This window comes from Colossoma macropomum, unplaced genomic scaffold, assembly GCF_904425465.1.
Source record: "Colossoma macropomum unplaced genomic scaffold, Colossoma_macropomum, whole genome shotgun sequence".
NCBI classification, from domain to species: domain Eukaryota; kingdom Metazoa; phylum Chordata; class Actinopteri; order Characiformes; family Serrasalmidae; genus Colossoma; species Colossoma macropomum.
In genome coordinates this window covers 1088103-1115682 of record NW_023495545.1, presented here as the reverse complement: position 1 = coordinate 1115682, position 27580 = coordinate 1088103, and the positions used below count along the sequence as shown (strand labels likewise).

The window sequence follows — 27580 nt, the reverse complement described above, 5'->3', positions numbered from 1 at the left end:
AGAGAGAGAGAGAGAGAGAGAGATAGGAGGGGTTTATAGGGTGGGTTTAGTAGTCATTGTTAGGCGGCGCGTCTCACAGCGGACTACCGGCGGAGTGCGTGTGTGTGCGTGTGGGCCAAGTGTAATGAGTAAAAGCATCAGACGCCTCAGCTGTTGATACAGCCGGGAGTGTGTGTGAGCGAGAGAGAGAGAGAGAGAGAGAGAGAGAGTGTGAGAGAGAGAGAGGGAGCGTGAGAGGAGAAGTGCAGAAAAGGAAGGCAAAAGAAGGCGGAAAAAAAGAGAAGAGAGAAGGAAAAAAAGGATACTCCAAGTATGCTGTGCTGTATAAGAAGAACAAAGCCGGTAAATATTCCTCAGTCTTTCCTGTGGTTAGTAGTTTGGGATTTTGAGACTTTGGGATTGGGATTTTTTTTAAAGGCTCAGACTTCTTCGCTCCTCAGCTAGCTTTGGGTGTGTGGGGGGAGAAAAGAAGAAGCCTCCTGACACGCCTTGCTAATGTAATTAAGGTGGTGACAGCTCAGTGAGCCTGGAGCTCTCGGCTTCTCTTTATGGCACTTTTTTAAAAATGCTGTACCCAAAAAGGAGCTAGGAATCAAAACGTGCCCAGGTGCCATTGTGGCAGCGCGTCGATTACTGCAAGTTTGGATTTAAGAGCAGAACCGCACATTTGCATGATGCACGGTTGCTTTTGAGGGAAGCATGAATGCAAAGCTTGCATTATTGCTTTTAAGGTGAATGCGGGTGCAGATTGCATTGCATTGCATTGCATAGCGAGGACCGGGGTGTAAGTTAGAGCTGTAAAAGAGTGAGAGAGGGGGGAAGAAAAAGGGTGGGGTGCAGACTGGCTGCACCCAAGTGGCAGTTGCATGGAGGGTACACATGCACTGGTGATTTGGGGGCTACCTTTGGACAAAATTGGACATTTCTGCAAGCCTGTTTTTTGGGTTTTTTTTTTCATTTTCTGTCTTTTTGGATGGATGAATAGGTGGATGGATAGATGGATGGGTGGGTGGGTCCAGGGGCATCTGGCTTCACTCCTCAGCGGTCTCGTGCCTTATTTTGTCAGTGACCCGTGCATGCATACCAGCGCAAGTTGCTGTTATATGTTTATTCCCATTTTTTCCTTGTTTTGGGAGCGTGAGGCTTCGCTCTCATCCCGCTGCATTGCAATGCCAAACCAACACCCCATGCACTCGTGCGCGCGCACTCGCACGCTGCATGCATGCAGTCTCGCGCGAAACCGGCGTGACGATCGACGCGCCGGAAAAGTAGAGCAACGGTGAGGTCATGAAGTGCAGGTGGCAGGAGGAGGAGGAGTGATAAGGGGCAGGTGGGGGGGAGGTGGGTGGGATAAGAAGGGGGGGGGTGGATTTCTTTTGTTCTCGGAGAGATGAAGCCGGTTGTTCAGAGCGAGGCGAGGCACGTGTGACGTGAGCGCCCGGCAAGATGTAGGCTTGGAGATCCGTGGTGGGAAAATCCGCGGAAAAGGGAAAAAAGGGCGTGGCAGGAGGAGAGGAGGATTCACTGCAGAGAGAGCGAGGGCGAGCGAGGTAGAGATGGAGAGAGGGAGACTGAGAGAAAGGGAGAGAGAGAGAAAACGGAACACCCTTTCCGATTAAATCCAGGCAGACGGAGGATGTCCACAGCTGGGGTCTTCAGCCAGCCGGCAGCTTTAGGCACATGTCTGCCTTAATCGGCAACTAATGATTTCTTCTTCCTCTGTTCCGCTTTCTGTCTCCCCTCCTCAGCCTGAAATCCCTAATGGATCCGTATGTGTGGGGGTGGGGGAGGTGTATATTCTCCCACACATAGTCAGACAAGCCACACCTCCTGGTCAATCCCAGTGGAGGTATTGCTAGCTGATCCCAGTGCAAGAGGTACGGTCACTTTTAGGCAATAGTTAGCTAGATAATCATCTGGAGGCAGGGCAATGGAGGAGGTGGGGCTACTGCTAATAATTGTAGCTCAGTAAGCTGAGGAGATTGAACATGGCTAGCCCATTGTGGCTCAGGACGATGGGATACTGCTCGCCATCATCAGGAGGTGAGCTACACAGTTTAGATACTCAGGAGGCACATTACCAAGGAGGTAGGACATTACACACCCAACACTGCTCAGGAGGTAGAACATTACACACCCAGCCCAGTTTAGGAGGTAGAACATTACAAACCCAACACAGTTCGGGAGGTAGAACCTTACAAATCCAGTGCGGTTTGGGAGGTAGAACATTACAAACCTATCCCAGTTTGGGAGGTAGAACATTACAAACCCAACCCAGTTTGGGAGGTAGGACATTACAAACCCAGCCCAGTTTGGGAGGTAGGACATTACAAACCCAGTCCAGTTTGGGAGGTAGAACCTTACAAACCCAAACCAGCTTGGGAGGTAGGACATTACAAACCCAAACCAGCTTGGGAGGTTGAACATTACAAACCTCACCCAGTTTGGGAGGTAGGACATTACAAACCCAGCCCAGTTTGGGAGGTAGAACCTTACAAACCCAACACAGCTCAGGAGGTAGAACCTTACAAACCCAAACCAGCTTGGGAGGTAGAACATTACAAATCCAGCCCAGTTTAGGTGGTAGACCATTACAAATCCAACTCAGTTTGTTAGATAGAACATTACAAACCCAAACCAGCTTGGGAGGTTGAACATTACAAACCTCACCCAGTTTGGGAGGTAGAACATTACAAACCCAACCCAGTTTGGGTGGTAGACCATTACAAACCCAACCCAGTTTTGGAGGTAGGACATTACAAACCCAACCCAGTTTAAGAGGTAGACCATTACAAACCCAACCAAATATGGGAGGTGGAACATTACAAACCCAGCCCAGTTTGGGGGGTAGAACATGGGGATGATCATCAGGAAGCATGGCCAGTTTCTAGCTAATCATCTGGGCTGGGCTTATGCCAGACGGTTCTAGCTTGGCTTGCTCAAGAGGAAGAACATTACACACCCAACCTAGTTCGAGAGGTGGGGCAATTGCTTGCCAGTTTTCAGGAAGCGAGACTACTGCTACACCTCAGAAGGTGGGGCTACTGCTTACACAGTCCAGCTAGCTCAGGAGGTTGAACAGTACTAGCCCATTCTAGCTTGAGAGGTGGAGATACTACTCCCCAATCATAAGAAGGCAAGCCTATGGCTAGCAAACCTTCAGGAGGCAGGGCTTCTAGCTACTCAACAGGCTACAGGTCTACTAGTGGCTATACTAGCTCAGGCGACGGGGCTACTGCTCGCCAGTCATCAGGAAACATAGGCTCATCTGGCCAATCATCAGGAGACAGGGCCATTGCTAGAAAAGTCTAGCTCAGCTTCCTCAGGAGATGGAGAATTACTTAGCCCATCCTAGCTCCTACCCTGGCTCTTGCCATTAGCCAATCACAGCATAAGAGGTGGGGGACTACTAGCCAATCCCAGCACACGAAGCAGGTTGTTGCTAGCCACTCTCAGGCCAGGAGGCAGGGCTGCAGGTAATTGTAAGGCTTTGGGATCTCATTAGCCAATCCAAGGCCAAAAAGCTTGGAAACTACTGCCCAGTCCCAGCGACTGCTTGCCAATTCTGCCTCAGGAGGTGCGGTTTTGTCAGAAGGAAGGTGGGGAGAAGAAATAAAGCAAGATTTAAAGCTGTATCTCCCACTGGGGCGTGGCCCTCAGTGCTATTACACCAACACACCACCATAAAAGACACACGGCTTATTGAACACAGGCCATGAAATCTGCAGCTACTTTTACACTGAGGACAATTCATGTGTGAAAACGCACTGTGGCAACAGCAGACACCTACACAGGCACCTGCAGTGTCCCAGATTTGCATGCGCCGGGTCCCTTTTAATGTTCCGCTGCATTTCAGATTGTGCTATGAAAGTGATAATAATAGAAATATATGGATGGGTAACAGATTATGACAGATTATTTCAAAGCCGTCCTGTTCAGAGGCATCGTTTTGTATAGGAAGAGCGGTTTCGGATCAATAGATGGTACTATGAGTCATCGTTTGGAGCAGCAGCTGATTGAGACCTTGGTAGAGATTGGAGAATCACACAGGTTTTGTGGGTGCATTTGTTATATTTCATTGGTCATTTGAATGAGCTTCAGCAGATTATTATATAGTAGAAGCTTCAGAGAATGAATATGACTTGTATGGTATTTTCCGTTAATGGTTAATTACTTTAAGGATGAATTAAATGTGTAACAAAGTCCAAAAATAAGGTCCACATATAACCCTTAGACGTCAACAGTTATTCTGGTTGTTTTGCTATAACTGCATAAAATCTACGTAATTATCAGGAAGGCTTGTATGGCCAATCATCGGGAGACTATTACTAGAAAAGTCTAGCTCAGCTCTCTCAGGAAATACATGTACACGGCTTATATATACGGCATGTTTATGTCAAAAAATGTAAAGGCTGTTTCTTTTTTCCACAAAACAGGAAAACGGTAACTTTCCATTAAAATCAAGTCATGATAAAGGACTTTTTCACTTATGTGGTATGAGTGAAATGTTAGAATCAGTGCTTTCCACTTAACCTCGCTGCTTGTTTCCAAGAGCTACAAGCTGCTACTACAATTCATAAAAAAGTAGCCGCACTTCCAAGGGTTAATGCTGGTGTTGGCCACTGGGAGACCTGCTGATACAGTCGGCTGGAAATCAAGGCCGTGACACGGTGGTAATTCAGAGTGTTAGTGGAGGATGGGAAAATGTATTCAGCGCTAACCTTAAAGCCCTACCCCCTCTTCAAACACCTCCGCCGCCCCTGTCTCGTAACCGTCCCGCTGAGTTATGGCTGCGCGCCAATGAAGTCGCTCTGAACGGCGTGTTCGGTGTCAATCATTTTGATTGGACACGCTTTCCTCTAACAGGCCTGGACTGATCGCAGCCAGACGGTCACTCTGTCAGTCTTCATACCCGGCCGCCTGTCTCGGGCAATTGATTTGAGGCCGGCACCTCTATTAGGGCAAATATTGCCTCTATTTCAAAGTGTTCCAGTGTTCCAGTGTTACTCGCATTGCTCCTCAAATTGACCTGTCCATGATCCGCCCACGGCTATGTTCGTTCGAATCAACTGTTGCCAGGTTGAAGAAGCTTTAGAGAATGTTGGCATTCAACTTAATGAGAAACTAGCCTCACAAATTAGATACATTTTCAAGATAAGTTATTTCATTTTAAATACAGTGGTTTTTAATGTCGTAATGAAAACGTAGCGTACAACTCAACTTGGTGCTATTCAGTTCTTTGGATGTCTAAGTCACAATGCTAGTATAGCTTGTGCATAGCTTTTTCCATGTATTTTTAGCTAACATTAGCATGCCTAGCCCTGATTGGCTACAACAACATCAGCGTAGCATTTTAAACTGGAAACTACTATGTAGCAACAAATATTCCAATGTGAGTAATTTTTTAAACTATTCAAGTCAGAAACAACAACAATATTCAATTAGCCACCTTACTAGCTTACTGGTAATAATATTCAACGCTAGGCAGCTGGAAACGACAAAGAATTTCCAACCATGCTAATATTAGCATCATTACATTGTGAATATTATACCAAACCAGCCAATTTGGAAATGGCAATGAAATAAAAATCCCCACCATGCTAACACTGGCACTATTACAATGTGAATAATGGGAAAGCGTGACCAGTGTGGATAATATGCAAAGTTAGGCAGGTTGGAAACAGCAATGATATGAAATTCGCCACTAGGCTAATATTAGCTTCATTACAGTGTGGCTAATTGGCAAAGCTAGGCAGGTTAGAAAAAACAATGATATATAGTTTGCCACTATGCTAATGTTAGCTTCATTAAAATGTGAATAATGTAAAAACTAAGCAGGTTGAAAACAATGATATCCAATTAGCCACTATGCTAATTTTAGCCTCTTTACAATGTCAATAACGTACAAAACAAGGCAGGTTGGAAATGACAACAATGTAAATTTGCCACCATGCTAATGTTAGCTTACTGGTAATAATACTCAGGTTGGAAATGACAAAGAATTTCCCATCATGCTAATATTAGCATCACTACATTGTGAAAAATATACCAAACCAGGCATTTTGGAAATGACAACAAAATAAAAATTGCCACCATGCTAACATCAGCGCTATTACAATGCGAATAATACAATACAATAAAAACTACGCAGGTTGGAAACAGTGATATTAAATTCGCCACTATGCTAATATTAGCTTAATTACAGTGTGGATAATATGCAAAGCTAAGCAGGTTGGAATTGGCATTGATATAAAATTGGCCACCATGCTAATGTTAGCTTGATAATACACAAAAATAGAGAAAAACTACTCCTAATTTATCCTAACAGTGTGAAATTTTACAAAATAAGTCAAATAAACAAGAAGAAAATGGGGATTTTAGTTTTATAAAAGCTACAATTTCCTATTATTTTAAAAGAGATTCTTACCTATGTACTATAAACTTGTCTAACCTAGCTATGAAGGAATGTGTTTGTGGATGGACCCTGGATAGGTCAGTCCCGTGAGATCTGGAATGGGCAATGAGGTCGTTTTCAAAAACCAGCACAGCCATTCCAGTTGACCAAACCTGATTCACCTTCACGTCAAACCCACTGTAGGTAAAAACCATCAGAGCGTAAGACACCGCACCCAGGAAACTTGATCCCAGAATTGCAGTTTTAGTGACCAAAAATGGTCCCATTTGTTTCAGCATAACAAAGAGCGCTCGTGTGAATGTAAATACAATAGGATATATCAGAATAGGTCAAATAAAAAGCTCTGTGTCACAATAGGAGAGTAGTTTTTTTTTGGAAAAACATTAAAAAGCACTGGCCAGTGTAACCATACCACACTGAGTCCTTGTTCACTGTTGTTTCCGATAAATTGGCTGACTTATTTACTGGACATCACCTCACTAATGGCTGATGATTTCACGGCTGAGATTCAGGAACAGTGTATTACTCATCCCTGTGATAAATCATGCTAATTTTAGCTTTCAGACTGAAATGCATAGCCGAGCACGCTAGCAGGCCATTTTCATGCCACGCCTTAATCTGAATTTGAAAGAATCTGCTTCTAGAATTCGTACGAAGTGATATTGGCAGTTCTTGCATGATTCTCTGCTCTTGCTTTGTTCATTTTTGCACCCCCCCCCTCCTTTTACCTCACTTTGATCCTTTTTTCTTTAATCCGCCGTGGAACAAAGGCTCTAATAGCATTTACCTCAGAGATGGGGGTCCGCTGGCCTAATCCACGGATGATGTCATGGTCTCGGGTGATCGGGGACTATAATGATGAGTGTGACTCATGAGAAATGAGTCATTCTGCAGCGGCAGCTACAAGACATCACCTATCACTGGACGGCCGCAGCATTAGCACCCATCTACTTAGCGTTAGCTCTCTGCCTGAGCAACAGGTTGCATAAAAAGGGGGGGATACTCCTCGTAGCTGCTTGCTACATGCGGCGTAATCGCATTGTGCTGTCGTATGATCCAATTATGATCAATTTTACCTCAGCATACCTGGTTTTGTGCGCGAACTCAGTCTTAAAACAGCCCTGAAGAGATTAGCCACTCAATTAGCTGCGCCGCCAAACCGCTGTGACTGAAGATAGCAGCGTGGAAGACTGTATGCTTTTATAGCTGAAGGGTTCAATTGGAAAAATGTTTACAGCACCCAGGAGAATATGAAAATATGATCTGTTCTAATAGCAGATGTGATGAGGGTATTGACTGACTATTGATTTAAAGTAGCTTATAGCTTCACTGTCCATTAAAAAACAGCAGTAACTACTGCGCGAATGGAAACAACAGGTTTAAAGGAATTCTCCAGAGTTTTTCAGTCTAATCTCTGTCTGCCTGTATCTGCACCTGTCAGTTACCATGGTCCTTAATTTCCACATGTTTCCCTGTGCTTAGAAAAGTCCAAGAGTAGAAGGTAGAAGGTAGGTAGAAAGTAACGGGCAGTCGCTTCAGCATCTGCCCATTGACTTTAAATATAGGTGTTACCATTGGTGCCTGATTTTGAGTGAAATTTTTCAGGGGTTGGGTGGAACGAGGCCAGTGCTACTTTTATTTCTTATTTTATTGTGTACAGTACTTGTTGCAAATAAGACATTATTTCAACATAGTTCATCAAAAGCTTGAGAAAATAAGCCATTATTTTAAGATAATCAGCCAAATCTTAAAAATAAGCCATTAATACAACATAATCAGTCAAAATTTTTAAATAATAAGCCATTATTTCGACATGACGAGTCAAAATCTCAAGAAAATGAGACTATTTTCAACATAATCAGTCAAAATCTCAAGGAAATGACAGTTTTGACATATTGTCAAAACATTAAAAAATAAACCATTATATTGACATAATCAGTCAAATCTCAAGAAAAAAGACAATATTTCAACATAATTATTCTAAATCCATTTTTTTCTCTAGCTGGCTATACAGGCTTCCAAATAAATAAACCTACATTTTTATAGTACCTGTTGCAAAAATACTTTATTTTGACATCCTTAGTCAAAAGGTTGAGAAAATGAGCCATTATTTCAACATAATCAACGAAATCTTAAAAAATGAGCCATTATTACAACAAAATAAGCCAAAATTTTAAAATAATAAGGCCTTGTTTTGAGATAATAAGGTCAAATCATGGAAAAGTAGGCCATTATTTTGACATAATCAGTCAAAATCTTAAGAAAATGACACTATTTCAACATAATCAGTCAAATCTCAAGAAAAAGACATTATTTTGACAGTCCATCAAAAACTTGAGATAATTAGCCATAAATAAGTCAAATTTGTCAGAAAATAAGCTATTATTTTGACATAATCAGTCAAATTCCTGAGAAAATAAGCCGTTATTTCAACATAGTCAACCAAACTTAGTAAAATTAAGTAGCCATTATTTCAACATTATCCACCAGATATTGTAATATTACATTTTTACAACATAATCAGTCAACATTTTGAAATAATAAGCCATTATTTTGACATAATCAATCAAAATCCTGAAAAACAAGCCATTATTTTGACGTAATCTGTCAAATCTTAAGAAAAATACATTATTTTGATATTATCAGTCAAAATCTGGAGATAATTAGCCATTACTCAGTCACATTCTTTTGACATAATCAGTCAAATTCTTGAGAAAATAACCCATTATTTCAACGTAATCAACCAAATCTTTAAAAAATTTGCCATTATTTAACATTATCCACCAAATCTTGAAATAATAAGCCATTATTACAATATAATCAGTCAAAATCCTGAGATAAACTTATCCTTTATATTATTTCCGCTGCAAGTCAAATTTTCATTCGGAAATAAAACTGAAAATCTCTCTTTCTCTCTCTCTCTCTCTCTATATATATATATATATATATGGAGATTACTAGTAATAATTATAAATATATTGAACGTTATTTATAGAGCAGCTGTAAAGTGCTTTACACACAAGTGATGTAAAATAAAGTCGGATAAAAATTAAACGCTAACAATTTGTATCAATATAAACTGACATTGACGGTGATTAAAATAACGAATGTTCATTAAAAGCTAAATTAAACAGAAATGTTTCCAAACGTTGAGCTTGACTGTGCAGTACAAGGTGGAACTGAACACCCTGCCCATTGGCTTCTACTGTAACTGCATTTGGTCAGCAGGTTTTCTATTGTTTGTGTGTCACTCATGTATGAGAGGGATGAGAGTCAGAATGAAGGCTGTGGTTATGGACAGTGGGCTGCAGATGAGGCAGATGGAGATCAGGCTGAACTCCTCCAACAGCGAGAGCAGCTCTATTATCTCCTCATTGCTTTCATGAGCTGCCAATGTTCAGTCACCTTATATGGCTCCTGCAGCCCATTACTGGTAAGAATCCAATAACCGGGAGGGCAACACGAGAGCCTGGCCTCCTTACAGAACCTGAGTCTGCATTCTGCGAGTGAGCAGGCCGGGTCTAATTGGGAGGACGTGTGGTGGTAATGCTTTCCGTCCTGTGGAGCAACCTGGAACCCAATCAAGGCAATGTTTATCACATACACACCTAAAAAAGATGGTTCTTCAAGGGTTCTTTAGTAAAGACAATTGTTTATATAGAGCCATTTCGTGCTTAAAGTGAAATGGTTCCTCAGATTGATGGAGAATGTGTTGCATATGGTTCCATATATAACCTTTTTGGTTCTATATAGCACCAGAAGGGGGTTCTGCTATTGTCGATGTTAAGCTTGAAACAATAGAAGAACCATTTTTGGTGCTATACAGAACCATATAGAACACGTTGTGTTGAACCATAATTCTGAAGAACTATTTCACCATGCAGAGAACTATTTAAGTATGCAAATGGTTCTATGTAGAATGGTTCTAACCACTGCCTGTACTGAAGAACCTTGAAGAAGCACCATTTTTAGAGATTGTCAATTTATCTTCCTAATAAAATTCCACCGAAAAAGCTTATTTGCTGTTTGGTTCCCAAAAACAGGCGAGAATGACTCAATAATTTGCACCTCAGTTGTGGTCGCAGATGGATAACAGTCCAGCAGTCCTCTCAGTAATAATTCATAATTAATTACATGACACCAATAATTGTTGGATTTGAATGCAGGTTTCTTATATATGAGATTATTATTTTACCTTTAATTTAATCATTTACCCATTTTTTTAATTTCACCTGAAGCTGTTTCACTGTAATGTATTCTAATTTAATTCCGATTCACCTCATTATTTCTGCATTAATATCCATGATTCGTTCTGTTCCTCAAATTTGTGAGCCTGGATAATCTTCTTTTATGTGTTCTGCCTGCTATTGTTTGATTAACGTTTCATTTCCACAGGAAATATTCATGTTATGTTTATATTATGTCAAGTCATTTTTTTTCATTTTACATTCCTTCAGTTACGTTTGTTCATTTTTTTCTTCATTAGAGACATAAGAGTATTAAAATAACAGCCATTTGGTGGGAAAATTCAGCCGAGGATCCGAGCGTGAAAAGGTAAACGAATGCATCTGTCACCTCTTCACCTTCACACCCTGACACTGAAATGCTAAAATCATATTTATTATCAATTTTTCCTACAAAAGCAACTTAAATATCTCTTTTAAAAAGTTTTTTATTAAGATTTGGGTGTTGTTTTTAAGTATTAGACTCAAAGTTAGCATGCTAATACTGCAGAATCTTGTGTGTTAGCATGCTAAAAATGAGAATTAAAATATAAATAATAAAATAAGTATAAATAAAATAAATTTAATTCCAACATAGCATAGCATCGTATGCAAATCTATGCTAAGTTTGTCAGGCTTTTGTCATATAACTAGCAAGTGCTAGCAGGAGGAGCGTTAGCATTAGCATTCCATTATGATAAAACGTCATGCAAGGGTTAGCATGAGGAGTGTTAGCTATGAGTGTTAGCTAAGAATGTGTGAAGAAGGCCTTAGCATGAGGAGTGTTAGCTATGAGTGTTAGCTAAGAATGTGTGAAGAAGGCCTTAGCATGAGGAGTGTTAGCTATGAGTGTTAGCTAAGAACGTGTTAAGAAGACCTTAGTATGAGGAGTGTTAGCTATGAGTGTGAGCTAAGAATGTGTGAAGAAGGCCTTAGCATGAGGAGTGTTAGCTATGAGTGTTAGCTAAGAACGTGTGAAGAAGGCCTTAGCATGAGCAGTGTTAGCATTGGCGTGCCATTGCCATATAACAGTATGCAAGTGCTAGCAGGAGAAGTGTTAGCATTGACATGCTAATTTGCAAGCGTTAGCAGCAAGAGTGTTAGCATTGGCATGCCATCATCATAGAGCAACATGCAAGTGTTAGCATACTATCAGGGTGAGTATTAGCATTAGCAAGTGTTAGTGTGAAGAGAATCAGCACTAGCAGGAGAAGTGTTAGCATTAGCGTCCCGTGCATATGATATGCATGTGTTATTATGAGACGTTTGGCGTTGCATATAGAAATAAGCAAGTGTTAGCATTGACATCCTTTAACAATAAGCACTTTTTAGTAGCATTGACATGCTATTATCATATGATTTGCAAGTGTTAGCAGCAAGAGTGTTAGCATTGGCATGCCATTATCTTATAGCAATATGCAAGTGTTAGCGTCAGTACGTTCAGGCAAATGCTATTAGAGTGAGTATTAGCATTGCTATGCATGTATTAGCGTGAAGAGAATTAGCACTGATGTTGTTAGCTCATATCTGCTAGCGGGAGTAGTGTTAGTGCTGGCATGCCATGCATATGATGTGTTATTATGGAGTTTATTATTTGGAGTTTAGCATTGCCGTACCATTTTCAGATATAAATAAGCAAGAATCAGTATTGACATCCTTCAACAATAAGCACTTTTTAGTAGCAGGAGGGGTGTTAGCATTGGTGTGCTATTTTCTTATAACAACACAAATGTTATCATATGATTTGCAAGCGTTAGCAGCAAGAGTGCTAACGCTGGCATGTCTTTATCCTAGAACAGTAAGCAATTTTGAGAAGAGTGTTAGCTTTGACATTTCATTGTAAAGTATTAGCATGAGGAGTGTTAGCATTAGGAGTGTTAGCATGAGGAGTGTTAGCATGTTAAGGTCCCATATTTTAACCAAACAAGTATCTTTATAAATTCCCTGTCCTTTCTCCAGAAATATTGTCCACTACGCTGTATAATATTTCAAAGTAAGAGACAGTTTGACAGGTAGTGCTGCTCCTTAACCTCCCTGTCTTGCCCCAGTCATTTATAAACATTTATAAACCCTTTTTTATCGAGTCTGGCCTCTGTCCAGCAGTAAACGCCCAGCTGAATTATGGAGTTTTGGAATTAACAGCCCGGACTACAGTCCTTAAAGCGCTGCCAAACGCGCAGTGGGCAAACGGGCTGTATATCACAAAGCCTGTTCAGCCAGGCTACTGTTTTATCCATGTGTTTGAATCATCCAGCGATTGTGGACGAGCTCTGATGCTGCCATTTGGCCTCTCAGTGGTTCCTGGCACCCATGAGTGCAGGACAGAAGGAGAGGTTGTATGTGTGAACGCTAGGAGCTGAGGGACTGTCCGTTAGCATCAGGTGCCAAATAGCATGTGACTGATGATTTGGTGAAGCTTTAGGCTCTTTATTTATTGGACATACTGCACCTCTGCCACGTTACGCAAGGTTTACCATGGCCGGGTCCTGATTCGTTCACTAGTACGTAGTAATCAGTACATAGTAAATACAAATTCGGGCACTGACCAGGTCCCTCAGGGTGGAAATATTGGCACACTGACCACTCAATTACGTGTGACATGGATGCAGAGACAGTATGCAACGGCACAGTACTGACAACATCGACTGGGGGGCTCATCCGCTCTGCTGGGCTTTAGCCATACTGTCATTTTTGGGATGAACATTACAGTTATTTTAATCAACATTCTCATTGTTGAAGCCCAGATACAGCCGTGCGCCAATTGCACGTAGCAATGTTTAATGCAATTAAACCTTACTTCATGTAATTAACACTGCTAGCATAATGCTAACTTCCTGTAGCATCTCTAGCACCAAGCTAACCATCGTTCATCTAAGCAATTTATAGCAGCAATTAAACCGTCCACTGATGACTGAATAGACTTTCGGATGACATTTGTTTGTTTGTTTCAGCAAAGATTTAAACTTAAAGTCTGCAGGTGAATGTAGGCCTGAAGGTCTGAACAAGGCTAGTTAGCCTGTTAGCTATTGGCTTGTTAGCAGGTCCGCCTACTTTAATATCATATTTTGTTCATGAACTAAATAAAGTGCAATACTTGTGAAACTGTTGTGAAATCGTTACTACTGTTACTACTACTATACAATATTATCTCGCTAAATATTGTGTTATGCTAGTTTATAGGTAGCATTAGTAGTTATTTCATTAAACGCTGATGTCAAAGAACACATTTAATGCTAAATGTACAAACAAGTAAGTCTTAGCTAAGAAGCTAGCAGGTTGCTGTGAAAGATTCAGTTAATGGAAAACTGATAACGAACTCGCTAGACCAAAATCCGTATTGGTGTTAATATTTTATTCGTAAGTGTGAAAAATAAACATTAATACTTTTTCCAGTTGAAAATGAAAGTGAGACAGCTTTCATCCTCCATTTTAAAACTTTCCGAAAGCGAGTTTGAGACGCTGTATTGTGGAATATTGTGGGAATTTTCAGGGAAAGAAAGTTCCAGTGCATCTGAATGATTTTGATTTGCACCTTCAAATTAAATAAAATAAAAACATCGTCCAGCTTATATTAAACATGTTGCTATATATTCAACTTACAATATGTAAATGTTATAAAACCTTGCTAAAAAAACAGCATAGACCGGCAAAACCAGCATGTGTTGTGTTTTGGATGTTGGTATGGTCATGCTGGGTGACCAGCGAAACCAGCACCAGACCAGCACTAACCAGCATAAACCATAAATTATAAATCTGGTCCCAAAATCTGATTGGCTGAGTCATGTTTAAATCTGTTGTAAAATACTTGATACATGCACACTGATGCACACTGACCACCTCACGACAATTAAATTCTGTATTAATGTGACGCTATGTTGGTAACATTGACCACTCGGTGTATTGACCATCAGCATGTATATGAAGTAAATGGACAAAACAGCACTAAGAATACCCCACAGGAAGTTTGTTCAAACTTATTTGGAACTAGGCTCATCAACTTGGCTAACTCAGGGTGATAGCTAACAGGCTAACAGGCTCCTCCATGAATAGCATTAGGCCTCTAACAGTTCTTGCTCCTTTTGTGTAGTTTGTGTAGTAATTCTGCTACAGTTGCTTAATACGAGTGATCAATTGGAGATTAAAGCTGATGTGTGCAGGTGATGGACTGCGGCCGCTTTGGTGCCAGTGATCAATAAATCCTTGGAAGTCTTGGGCACAGAGCCATGCAGGAACATAAGGAGAGGGCGAAGGGCCAGATCGCTATCTCCACAATCTCGCACCTACAGCTGAGGTGGCTTGTTAAACACTGGGCCAAAACCATCTGCCCAGTCACCCATGAGAAACCAGCAAGCTAATCGGGAAATCAGCCAAGACATTGACTACGTCTGCAGCTTAGCTTATATAGTGAACCTGTTCTTACCTTATAGTGAACGTTTTCATCTTATAGTGAACCTTTTCACCTTAGTGTGAACATTATCTTATATAGTGAACCTTTTCTTACCTTATATAGTGAACCTTTTCACCTTACAGTGAATCTTTTCTTACCTTATAGTGAACCTTTTTACCTTTTAGTGAACCTTTTCTTACCTTATATAGTGAACCTTTTCACCTTATAGTGAACCTTTTCACCTTATAGTAAACCTTTATTACCTTATATAGTGAACCTTTTCACCTTATAGTGGACCTTTTCTTACCTTATATAGTGAACCTTTTCACCTTATAGTAAACCTTTTCTCACCTTATATAGTGAACCTTTTCACCTTATAGTAAACCTTTTCTCACCTTATATAGTGAACCTTTTCACCTTATAGTGAACCTTTTCTTACCATATATAGTGAACCTTTTCACCTTATAGTAAACCTTTATTACCTTATATAGTGAACCTTTTCACCTTATAGTAAACCTTTTCTTACCTTATATAGTGTACCTTTTCACCTCATAGTGAACCTTGTCTTTCCTTATATAGTGAACTTTTTTACCTTATATAGTGGACCATTTCATCTTATAGTGAAACTTTTCACCTTATAGTGAACATTTTTACATTATATAGTAACCTTTTCTTACCTTATATAATAAACTTTCTTACTTTACAGTGAACCTTTTCTTACCTTATATAGTGTACCTTTTCACCTTATAGTGAGCATTTTCACCTTATATAGTGAACATTTTCACCTTATATAGTGAACTTTTTCACCTTATAGTGAACCTTTTCTTACCTTATATAGTGCATCTTTTCACACAGTATATAATGAACCTTTTCACTTGATAGTGAACCTTTTCTTTCCTTATATAGTGAACTGTTTTAGTCTATGTCTGAAACTATAACCTGTTCACTATATAGTGCACTTTTTGGGGCTGTGTCTGAAACTGCTCTTTTCACTATATAGTGCACTACATTGTGCTACATCTGAAACTGCCTTAAGCACTATATAGTGTACCATTTTGAACTGTGTCTGAAACTGCAGGTATGCCTACCTTATTCCCAATATAGTGCACAATTTTAGTCTGGGCTAGAAACTATGCCCTGCCCTATTCATGACATTATTTTGGACTACATCTGGAAGTGCCTTGTTTGTTATATAGTGCACTATTTTGGACAATGTTTGAAAATGTCTTATTCACTATATATAGAGTACTATTTTGGGGTACATCTGAAACTACACTCTATACACTATTTTAGGTTATATCTACAACTGTATCATATTCACTATAGAGTGTACTCTTTTAGGCTATATCTGAAACTATACCCTGTTCACTATATATAGTGCATTGTTTACTATTTAGGGATTTCCCTTCCTTGGAAAATCAGAAGAACTGTATAAAACACGATTACATAATTCCTCTATATAGTGCACTATATAGGTCAAAGTTTCAGGCTAAAATAATGTACTGTATAGTGACCAGGTCATAGTCCAAAATCGAGCACTATATAGTGAATCAAACAGTTTCAGGCCCAGACCAAACAGTGCACTATATGGTGAATACTGGACTATTTGGAACACAATCCTTTTGAAGATAATCTAACAATTCATTGAGAATTTATCGTAGATTTTTTGTTCATTAACATCACAAACTGATTATATTTCTTCTGTAATTAATATGAAATTGGAGCTATGTGTCAGTAACACATTTCACTGAGATGAGCCTGATCGGTCTTTGATACTCCATGATGTTGTGGGCAAGCATTTTCACAGCTGTCCAGATTACATTAAAGGCCCATATTCTACATTTTTCTTGTTTTTTTTTCTACTAAAGTCCTCTTCTATGTGGTTTTATGTATCAAAAACAGTCCTAATTCATTTTCATATGACTATTTTCCAATCTCCCTTTAAGACTGGCATATGTAAATGACCTGTTCTGATTGGCTGCCCTGTATTCTGCCTTGTTCAAAAAGCACCTGAAACGCACAAAACAAACTGTTAGGGAACTTCGGCTGCTTCTTATGGATATACGGATACTTTGGAAGGCTGCAGGGATCCTGTTTAGGCTGAATGGATGGTTGTATGGAAAAGTGTTCATGGCTACGACATCATAATCATGATTATAGATCAAAATGGGCTGTTTTTGCAGCTTAGTTTGCATGACTTAAAGTCACATGCAAAAGTTTAAAAATGGTCAAATTAGAATTTAGTTGATTTTCTTAGTGAAAATAAGTGAACACATCTTCTACAGTGTACACAGATTTAATATAAAGTTACTATTTATTTGCAGAATATAACAAATGTTAGGTTTATTATTTAACAAAATAAACTATGAGAAAAAAAAATAAAATGTGGCCTGTGCAAAAGTTCTGGCAAATGTTATGTCAAAAAAGAAAAGAAGAAAAAATGTGCACTAAAATCAGCAGAAAATGCCTTATTTAAGCATGTTCTCTGTTTAAGTGCTAACAGCTAGCTAAATGTACATTTAGTGTTTGTAAGTTTGTGATGTTGCCTTGTGATTTTTTATTCAGTTCAAAAATTTTGTCTGTTGGGTGCTGAGATTTCTAACGCAGGCTTCTATTTTGCAACCTCTTTTCCAAAGGAGCCATGCACATTTGACAAATTGAAGCATTTTGGAGTTAAATCCAAGACTATAAGCACATTTACTCAATTACATTTAGATTTGAAGTCTTTTCAACTCCAAGAAACACTAAACACCATTAGCACACTGTTAACAAACCCTGTTCCCATTAGCACGGACCACAACACTTCACGAAAACACAGCTAACACAAAGCCACGGCCTGATAATCACATAGCTAACAGCTGCAGGTTTCCTGCTAGCTTAAAGTCTGTCAGGCAAACATGGTCTCCCGTGGAGAGCACGGCTCTGGCGTGGTGTTTAAAGCGCAGCGTGGTGTCCTTGCTGGAGCTGCTGGATGATTATCATGCTTTGGAGAAACAGTGTTTTTGGCCACAGCTAAAGAGACACTGTAGAGCCACTTCCCCTGCTGAAGGCATCGTATTTGAACAAGCTCCATTCAAGTGTCTGTACCTCTGAGAAAGTACAAAAAATTAAGAATATATAACTGTTATGTACTTATTTAAAGTACTGTTAAGCCTTCTGTCATGGTAATTTAAAAATAAAATAAAAAATGGTACAGGAAAAAAAAACATTCTTAAGTTTAATGTAACATTTGATCATTTCTTTTTTCTTATGTTGGCAGTGATATATTTCGTATCATTGAGGGTACATATGCGTTGCTTTACATTACACTGGGGGACTAAAATTGACCTGAACAGTCGCATTGTTTCTGAAAGTGCAGGGTATGGACATCCTGCATGGTTGGGAATCGATCATGTGCCTTCTATGTGTGGGGTGGTGGTGTTATCCACTAGGCTATACAGCATTTCACATTGTAGTTGACAAGGTTGGGAAAGGTTATTCTAGGCCAAAATCTGATTGCAATCAGATTGAGTTCATGGAATAATCTTTCGTCATTATGTTGCTTGGCAACCAAAGCCTCTAGTTGAATTTTGTTACTATTGTATTAATACAATAAGCCACAATAGGCCATGTGTTACACTGACGGCCTCACATGGCTTATTGTTTTAGATTGCTAACACTTACTGTTTCAGCTCTGACTGCATATTCAGCTCCTGCAGTGATTGACAGGACTGTGAAAGTAGAGCTTTTATAAAGTCTTCTTGTACAATGTTAATTTCTTAAGCCAAGAGCACAACAACACAATGTTCTCCTGCAAACGGCAACCAAACCAAATGTCTGAAGCCCTTTATGTGCCATTTCTGTGTGATTATTGATAGAAAGTTCCAATTCACAGTGTTCTAGAATAATCCCCCTGTGCACACTGCTCTATAACCATCTCCCTATTCACACTAATGTAGAACAATCCCCCTGTGCTGCTCTCATAAATCTTCCTATTCATAGTGTTCTAGAACAATCCCCTTATGTAGAGTGTTCCCCTATTCACAGTTCTCTAGAAAATTCCCCTATGCACAGTGTTCTAGATCAACCCCACATTCACGCTGCTTTTGGCCAATCCCCCTATGCACAGTGTTCTAGAACAATCCCCCATTACAATTCTCCTATTCACACTGTTCTAGAACAACCCCGCTGTGCACAGTGTTCTAGAATAATTTCCCTATGCCCAGTGTTCTAGATCAAAACCCCATTCACACTGCTTTAGAACAATCCCCCTATACATTCTAGAACAGCATGAGTAGGGAGATTGTTCTACAACAGTGTGCATGGGGAATTGTTCTAGAACAATCTCCCTACTCATGCTGTTCTAGAATAATCACCCTATTCTCACACTATTCTAGTGCCGTCCTGTCACAGAACTTTCTCCATCGTTTACACTGTTCTAGAATGTTCTCCCCATACACATACATTACTCCCCCTCTTCATGACGTTCTAGAATGCCCCTATTTACTCTGCTCTATAAATGTCTCCCATTCACAGTTTCTTTAACACTCTTGCAGAATGTTCTCCCTTATCCACAATGTTCTAGAATGTTTCCATTCTCACTGTTCTAGAATGTTCTCTCTAGTTTCAACTATCCAAAATTCACCCTGCCCTCGAATGGTCTCCTTGTTCACCCTTTCCTCGTATCATTACAGCATTCACCCTGTTCTAGAATTCACCCTGTTCTAGAATGTTTTCTCCAGTTCACACAGTTCTAGGATTCACACTATCCTAGAATGTACTTCCTCTATTCACCCTGTATAAAATGTCGACCCACACTGCTCAAGAATGTTCTCCCCATTTACACTGTTCTAGAATGTTCTTCCCATTTACTGTTCTAGATTATTCTCCCCATGCACACCACTCTAGAATGTTGTCTCAACTCTAGATTGTCCCGCCATTCACAGTGTTCTAGAACATTCTCCCCTTATACAGTGTAAAGGGGAGAACGTTCTAGAGTCACCCAACAATCTTGCATGTATGGCACATGTTTGGGTTGGTTGGTGTTTCTTGGGTTGGTGTCCTTCAGACTTCCTGCTTTTTGGAGAATGCTAGGTCTCCAGATCATGACCTTAACCTTCGTTTTTGTCCCTCAGGTGGAGAAGAACGAAGAGGCTGACCAGGAGATCAAACAGGATGGCACCAAACCAGAAGACAAAGCCCACAAGGCGGCCACCAAGATCCAGGCCAGCTTCCGGGGACACATAATCCGGAAAAAAATGAAGGACGACGGCAAGGAGGAGGACAGTCCGGCCGCCCCAGAGGCGGCAGAGGCCGACGCGGCCGAGGCAACCGCTGAGGCGCCCAAGGAAGGGGATGGCGAGGAGGAGAAGAAGAAGGAGGAAGCCACTTCTCCTGCCGCGGAGAAACCGGCCGAGGAAGCTGGCGATGAGAAGGCCAAAAGCCCCGTGACCGAGCCACCCGCTAACTCTCCGGCTGCGGCCGACGAAGGCAAGGCCGAAGCTCCTGCGGCCACCTCCCCCTCAGAACCACCTGCCAAGGAGGAGGCGAAGGAAGCGGAGAAACCCGGTGAAGCCCCCGCCGCCGAGGCCGAGAAACCCGCCGAGAATGTAAACGCTGACAAGAAGGAGGAGGAGGAGAAGGCGGAAGCCAAACAAGCCGACGTGCCTGCCGCTGCTAGCGAGACAGCTGATTGTGAGGAAGCAAACCAAACACAAGACAAAAAAGGTGGGTGGCGCCAGGACAGTTCCACCGATTTTTCCAAAAGGATCTGCATAATTAAATCTGTAAGATGTAAACAGAGTCATTCAGAGTGGTTTGATGTGAAATTCTCCATTCTAGTGAAACTTACAGCCAGACTTAGTAGTGGTGATGGAAACCAGACGTCTGAAGAGTTAAACTATAGTTTTTAAAATATAGTTTTGGTGTAAATATCTTTTATACATTACTGGAGAAGAGGTACATGCAGGGAGCTATAAGGCAAAATTGTGTCCAAAGATTTTTTTTTTCAGATTTACTTCCATTTTCCAACCATTATACCAGAAAAAAAAATCTCCAAAATAATAACTTTAGAAGGCAAAAGTATTGTAATATAGGTCAATGTAATTGTTGTGATTATATTTTTATATAATATGATTTTAGATCATTTTAGGTAGTTTTTGGGCATTTCTATTACTCCGTTCATCATGAAATTTTGATACAGTGTAAAAGATAGTTGGTGTGTTCGGATGATATATAATTATAAAAATCGCAAAAAGTGAAGATATATTTTTTTGGAAAGTGTTATAAACTAAAATAAGTAGGTTCACTGGTGGTTTTTGGATAGTAAATAAAATCTATATTTGTGCTGTAGTCATGGCGACCCCTGGTTCCTATCACCACCACTGTAAAGAAATCTGAGTAAGTTTCTCTACGATGAACCACCTTATGCAGAAATTTGGAAATGTTTTTTTTGATTGCCATCAAATCTTAATTCATAAGTACCTATATAAACCAGCTTCACCTGAGCTATTAAAAAGAAGGTTTGATGAAAAATCAGATTTACACCATTTCCAGTTCAATTGCTGTCCAAAGCTTGCTTGGTTATTTTTTGGCCTTGTGCAATGAAGCTAATGAAATGGACAAAAGTATGTACAAATCCTTTTAGCTGTGCTAATATACTGTTGTCTATATACAAGGTGCGAAATACAGGGGGGTCCTGGGGGGTCCAGGATCCCCAGCCAATCTCTTGGACCCCCTAAATTTCAGAATCTCAAAGAATTTTCTTATGAAGTTGTTATTCATTAGAGAAAAATTGACACTCAAATGCACATTCAGGGATTTATTACTTCTCCCACTTCACAATTGGTGAGCTGGTCTGCCTCAGGGTGGTGCTGTAGCAGATTAGTTCACCCTGTTGGTCCTTCACAACCTAGCAACTGTAACTATGCCTGGAATACCCCTGAAAAACTTTATAATATGCTGTAATGATCTGAAAACTCGTCCAATTTTGCAAGAGTTTGGTGGAAAGAGTGAGTTGTTACTCATTTCTCTAACCAAAGACAAAAGAGGTGTGTAAGATCTCGATTAACGTGAGGAAGATCGCTTTACCAAACTAGCCAAACTAGAAAACGACGAAGTCTTTCCAAAAGAAGAACTGTTGAACCAAACATTTTGGTGTTACTAGCACCTCTATGGTGAGTAAGTTAGCAGTTAGAAACGCTGGAGTATGTGACAGTATGTCATACCATCCTATGGTTGTTATTAGTATATTCTCCTTGTTTCAGTTGGACTTGCTTAGTCGACTGTGGAAGCTAAAAGCTGAAAAAGACCAGCAGTGATTTTAAAAATAACAGCAGCGTCAGATGAATCATCCTAACCTTCCAACACGTCAACAACGTTGATGATGTGTTGGTGGCCTAGTACCTTTAAAAAGTGTGAAAATTCAGCGGGGGGCATTTCATTAGCGCGTTCTAATTGCGAGAACGGATAGTAGCGGCTTCATCAAAAATGTAATCAGCTGAACAGAATGGGTCGCGACAAGGGTGAGAACAAATTTAATGGTTAAAAGAAGAAGTAAAAGGCCTCCTTGTACATTTCGGAGGAACATTTCTTCTACAACCTTGATATCTCAGACACAAAACATGCATTAGAGCAACGTTTCAACTCGGAGATAATTAGCCAAAGGCTCTGGTTGTTACGATGGTTGTTATTGCACGTCGATGATTCTTGAGGGGAAAACAGGATGAGCTTTGGTCTAACTGAATTACCCGATCGATTTCTTCCTTCTAGATCTTATAGTTTGCGCTTTAAGTGCGTGGTGGTTTCGCCCAGAGATCCATACTGATGCGGGCTGCTCGATTCAATCTAAAGTGCATGACTTGACCACAATTAGGCTTTATAGATGTTCTCTCAGGTTCTGCAACAACACTCAGAAACCATGAAGGACGGTGGTTACTGGCGCTGAGGGATCGCTTGTTCTTCAGAAAGACACACGAGCCATTAGTGAAACTCTAGCCGGCTAGTCTGATCTGTTTTGTCTGATATGTGTGGTTGAAACGAAGCACTGACTACTATGCAAGTGAGAGAACAACCTTCTTTTATCCGATTATCAGTCAAAATGGACATTAAGTACGTTTAATCGTGAAAAAAAACACATTTAATAAAAAATACACTGAGTTTTATTTACTACTATGTATTTAATGTGTGTATTTATTACAGGTGCATATATGTACATAATTTGTGCCCTGCTAGATCTGCCCTAGACAACTGTAAGTGCTGGTACTGTGAAATCCCCAAACACATTCAGTGGTGTTGAGGTCTGGACTCTGGGGTGGTCAGTCCATCGTTCAGCTTCTTTGTTTGATGTGTCCGTCTCCTTTTCTCAGTGAGGTTCTTCTTGATCAGCTACACATCCTTTCAGACCCACAGCGCTGAGTTGTCTTCTCACAGTGGAAGGATGGACAGAAACACCTGTGGATGTTTTCAGATCTGAAGCAGCTTGATTTTCTCCTCTCTCTCAGAGATGAAAGCTTTAAGTGCTGCTTATCTGATGGGGGCAGTTTTGGGGTCGACCAGGTCTTCCAGGTGGTTGTTAGGAGCCACATTTTCTCTGTAGCTTTTAGCCAGTTTTTAAAGTCCTGTTTTTTTTTTCCTTCCTTATGCATGTTGATTCTCTTATATAAGATCTCTGAAAAGAGAATAACTTATACTTGAAGGGTGTGAATGAGTTGCTGGACACAGTATGCAATATTATCACTAATTTGTTAAGTTAGCATTGTAGCTAATTTGGTCAAATGGCTCATGAGTGTGCTTCAAAGTCAACCTGATATCAAAATTGAAAAATATAACGTTCCTGGTCACATTAAGCACAATTTACAACACTGTACCACTAAAAAATGAAGAGTTTTCCTATGACCTTTGATGGAAGTCTAGAGATTTTTGACATTGGACTGGCCATCCTAGAGTCCAGACCTTAACAATATTGAACTGAGATTAGTTGGACTGTGAGAAGTCCAAGCAACTTCTAAGACTGAACTTAGGAGGTGTGGAAAGAATGGAAGCTGCAATTAAGGCAAAGGGAAATGAGTCCCACCGTGATGCGTGGAAATAAATGGCGGTAGGGTTGAACGTTAACTTTATGCGCTTTTTCTGCCAACAGATGCTGCAGACGACTCCGAGCCAGCAGACGGCGCTGTTTCGGAAGCGGGCAAGGAAGAAGACAAGGACGAGAACGCTTAAGAAGATGATGCAAAGTTGTAAAATGGTAACAAATAATTACGAAAAGGTTGCTCTTTGCCCTCTGATTGTGGAACAAAACAGTCAGTTTTTATTTGTTTGTCCTATTTTTTTGTGTGGCAATGATTTTCTTACATCTTTGGGGGGGGGGTGTCGGGCGGGGGTGGGGGGGGAGGGGGGGAGTTTCCATATGCAACTTGCGGCTCAAGCTAGCAGTGAAGTGATCTGGTGCTGGCTGCTTCGACGTGCGAGAAACAGACGAGAGTCCGAGCCCGTACTTTCATCAACTTCACCAAAGGACAGACGACACATTTTCTTACTCAAGCTGACCCGTTTGACCCTGGTTTGCATCCCTAGATCTTCACACGACGACACGCGCGCACAGGCACACGAGTACACTTAACGCCGTTTTCCATTGACCCATAGTAGTAGTGCACTGCTATTTAATAGGGAGAAGTATTATTCCCTTTCAGTGTTCTATGTTGATGCATTGTTTTTTGGCCAGCATTTCATGGATAGCTTGAACCCATCCGATTTCCTTGCATGGGAATTCCTCCTGAGAGGGGGAACCTTCTCGCAGTCACGGTAAACCAAAACGTGTGGCTTCTTTTTTCGATGTCCTTGGTGTTGTTATGACGGTTTGATATCAATTGGAGATATTTCCTGCGCTGATGTTTAAAAACATGAAAAGAGAAAAATCGAAATACGAAACAACTAGAAGAAAAAAAAAAAGATGACGAAAAGAAAAAAACAGCCTTTTCCTATGTTCACGTGAGTGCAATGTCAAGTTTGAATCTAAAAAGGAGTTCAATTGTGGAAAAAAAAAAAGTTTCAATGTCTGTTTTCAAAATAAAGAAATGTGCCAATTATCATCACAAGACGCGTGCGCTGTGTTTTTGAATGAATTTGCAGGAAGGGGGCGCTGGAGAGGGACGCTTCCACCAAACAGATCACGCTCACTGCCTCTACATTAATGCTTAGCACGTTAGTTTTAGCTTTTTGAACTATATCTCTGCTGTCGGAACGAAACCTCTCCAAAATGGTGACTTTACAGGAGAAGGAAAAAACCTTCTTTACTTTTAATGTAAGTCAATGGAACCAGACTTTTTTCCAAGTCATTTTGGGCTGTTTCTATTGGTCCAGTCATCATGGAATTTACATACAATGTAAAGGGCAATAGGCATTTTCAAACTATGTCAAAAAGTGAAAAACGACAAAAATGGAGGTACGAGGTTTTGTTCTGACAGCAGTGATATTCAGCATTACATACTTTTAAACTGCAGCTCCAAAGAACAAACATCACAGAAATGTCACTGCAGATGTGGAGATACTAATATTTCCCAGTGAAGTGATCAAGATGTGCTAGTTCAGGGTTTTTAAAGGGAATCCCATGAATTAGTGTTTCAGATTGAACTGGTTTGAAATGGTTGATTGTAGAGACTCAGATGTCTTTACAGTGGTGATGATAGGAACCAGGGGTCGCCATGACTACAACACAAATATAGACACTTTATTTACTATCCAGAACCACCAGTGAACCTACACGAGTCTTCTGAGTTTATATGGAATGTTGATGATGGAAAATAGTGGAAAATCTGAAATAATAAGGTTCTTTGGGGACTATTTTGCCTCACAGTGCCCTGTATATTATGTATCCCTCCACCATGAATGGAGTTTAAGTCCAAAATCTTCTCAAAACTATCATAAAACAGTGTCTCAGTCATCAGGCAGTGAATTCATAACCATTTCATGTAGTAACTTTCTGTGAGGGAACTTTTAGAGGTGGACGTCTGGTTCCTATCACCACCACTGTGAACAGTTCTGAACTATTTGGTATGTTTTTGGGAATTAGCATTGGTTATAATACTAATTTAACAATAATTGTATGTTTATAAATCATATAAACAATTTTAAAGGTTATAAATCTCAATTCTCATTTTAAATTCTAATTCTTCACAATAGCAGTATTTATAATATTATTTGATAGTTCATAATTTTATTATCCACACACATCTATATAATTTCTGTATACACATATCATTATTAATATCTATTCTGACATTAGTGTTTTTCTGAACAAATAAATGTTTACTGCCCAGATAAACAGCTTTTTTATTCTTATTTTATACTTATAAATAATTATAATACAAATATGTATATGATTATTTTTTCATATTGTGAAATATATGAAATCTTTTGTTCCAAAATCCATAGATGACATTCAATTTTCTTACACACACACACACACACACACACACACACACACACACACATATATATCTATATATATCTATATCTCTCTCTCTCTCTCTCTCTCTCTATATATATATATATATATAAATATTATGAGAACTGCATTAGTAAATCAATGCCACTCTAAATCACATGAGGAGCTACTGTCAGTAACACAGTGGGGCGACAGCTTTCCCCATTTCTTTGACTTTGCTGCCATCCAGTGTTCACTCTCTGAACTGCTGGCTACTGCAAAGCATTTTTTTATGAATTTAATTGCATTGATGTACTTATTGTTATAAATTGTATTTTATCTTTTGCTTTTTTGTAAAGTGTAATTGCAGTATTTATATAAGATTCACATAAAACTATATCTTGCAATTGTTACTAGTTGAAAAATTGAAAAATTATATTTAAAAAAAAAGATTTTCAAGTCATCTAACTGATGCTGAGACACAATATATTATGTCCAAAAATATTGGAGACTGTATTTTGCATATATAACGTGAAAGCATATTCGGTGTTAATATGGTCTAAGGACCAAGACGTCACCATGCCCAATGGGCTAGAGGGGTATAAAGCCCCCGAGCATTGAGCTGTGGAGCAGAACTGTGTTCTCTAAAGTGAAGGAGCTTCATCCAGTATCTTTGGGATGAGTTCAAATCCTCACAGAAATATTCCAGCATCTAGTGTAAAGCCTTCCCAGAAGAGTAGAGGCTGTTACTGAAGCAAACCCCCTATAAACACCCTTCCTTTCCAAAGAAATGCTGAATGAGCAGGTGTCTACAAAGTTTGAGCCTTCATATGTCCATGAATCCCAAGATCTGCACCATTATCTGAAGAGATGAACTCAACCAAAGACTTAATAAACAGGTAGGTTTCCAGCCTTGACTTAAAGGCAGAGAATATAGGGAAATCTTCTGCCCCATATTGTCATTTTATTAATCATAGATAACAATAGAGACCTTTGTACCTTGTGATCAAAATAGGATGCACCACCATTTAGAGTATTAGTAGTACCAACATGGTCAAAAGAAACCTAACCTTGATCCCTGGGAAAGGCCCAAACACAGGCTAATCTTAATGTTTTTCACAAGACAGGCTTGTTAGGGTCAGAATAATGGCAAT

The 27580-nt window shown here is 40.0% G+C and overlaps 1 protein-coding gene across 2 annotated transcripts; it reads left to right on the top strand.

The window, feature by feature from the left end:
- On the top strand, positions 1 to 24334 carry gap43 (growth associated protein 43). 2 transcript variants are annotated; one of them, XM_036562886.1, is made up of 3 exons: positions 1 to 342; positions 20140 to 20727; positions 24142 to 24334. In XM_036562886.1, the coding sequence occupies exons 1-3, from the start codon at positions 313 to 315 to the stop codon at positions 24229 to 24231; spliced, it is 708 nt and encodes a 235-aa protein (XP_036418779.1). In that variant the 5' UTR covers positions 1 to 312; the 3' UTR covers positions 24232 to 24334. The 2 variants fall into 2 exon arrangements, with proteins under 2 accessions (XP_036418779.1, XP_036418780.1); XM_036562887.1 differs by having other exon boundaries at positions 3 to 342; positions 20140 to 20731; positions 24144 to 24334.
- Positions 24335 to 27580: the final 3246 nt, after the last annotated feature.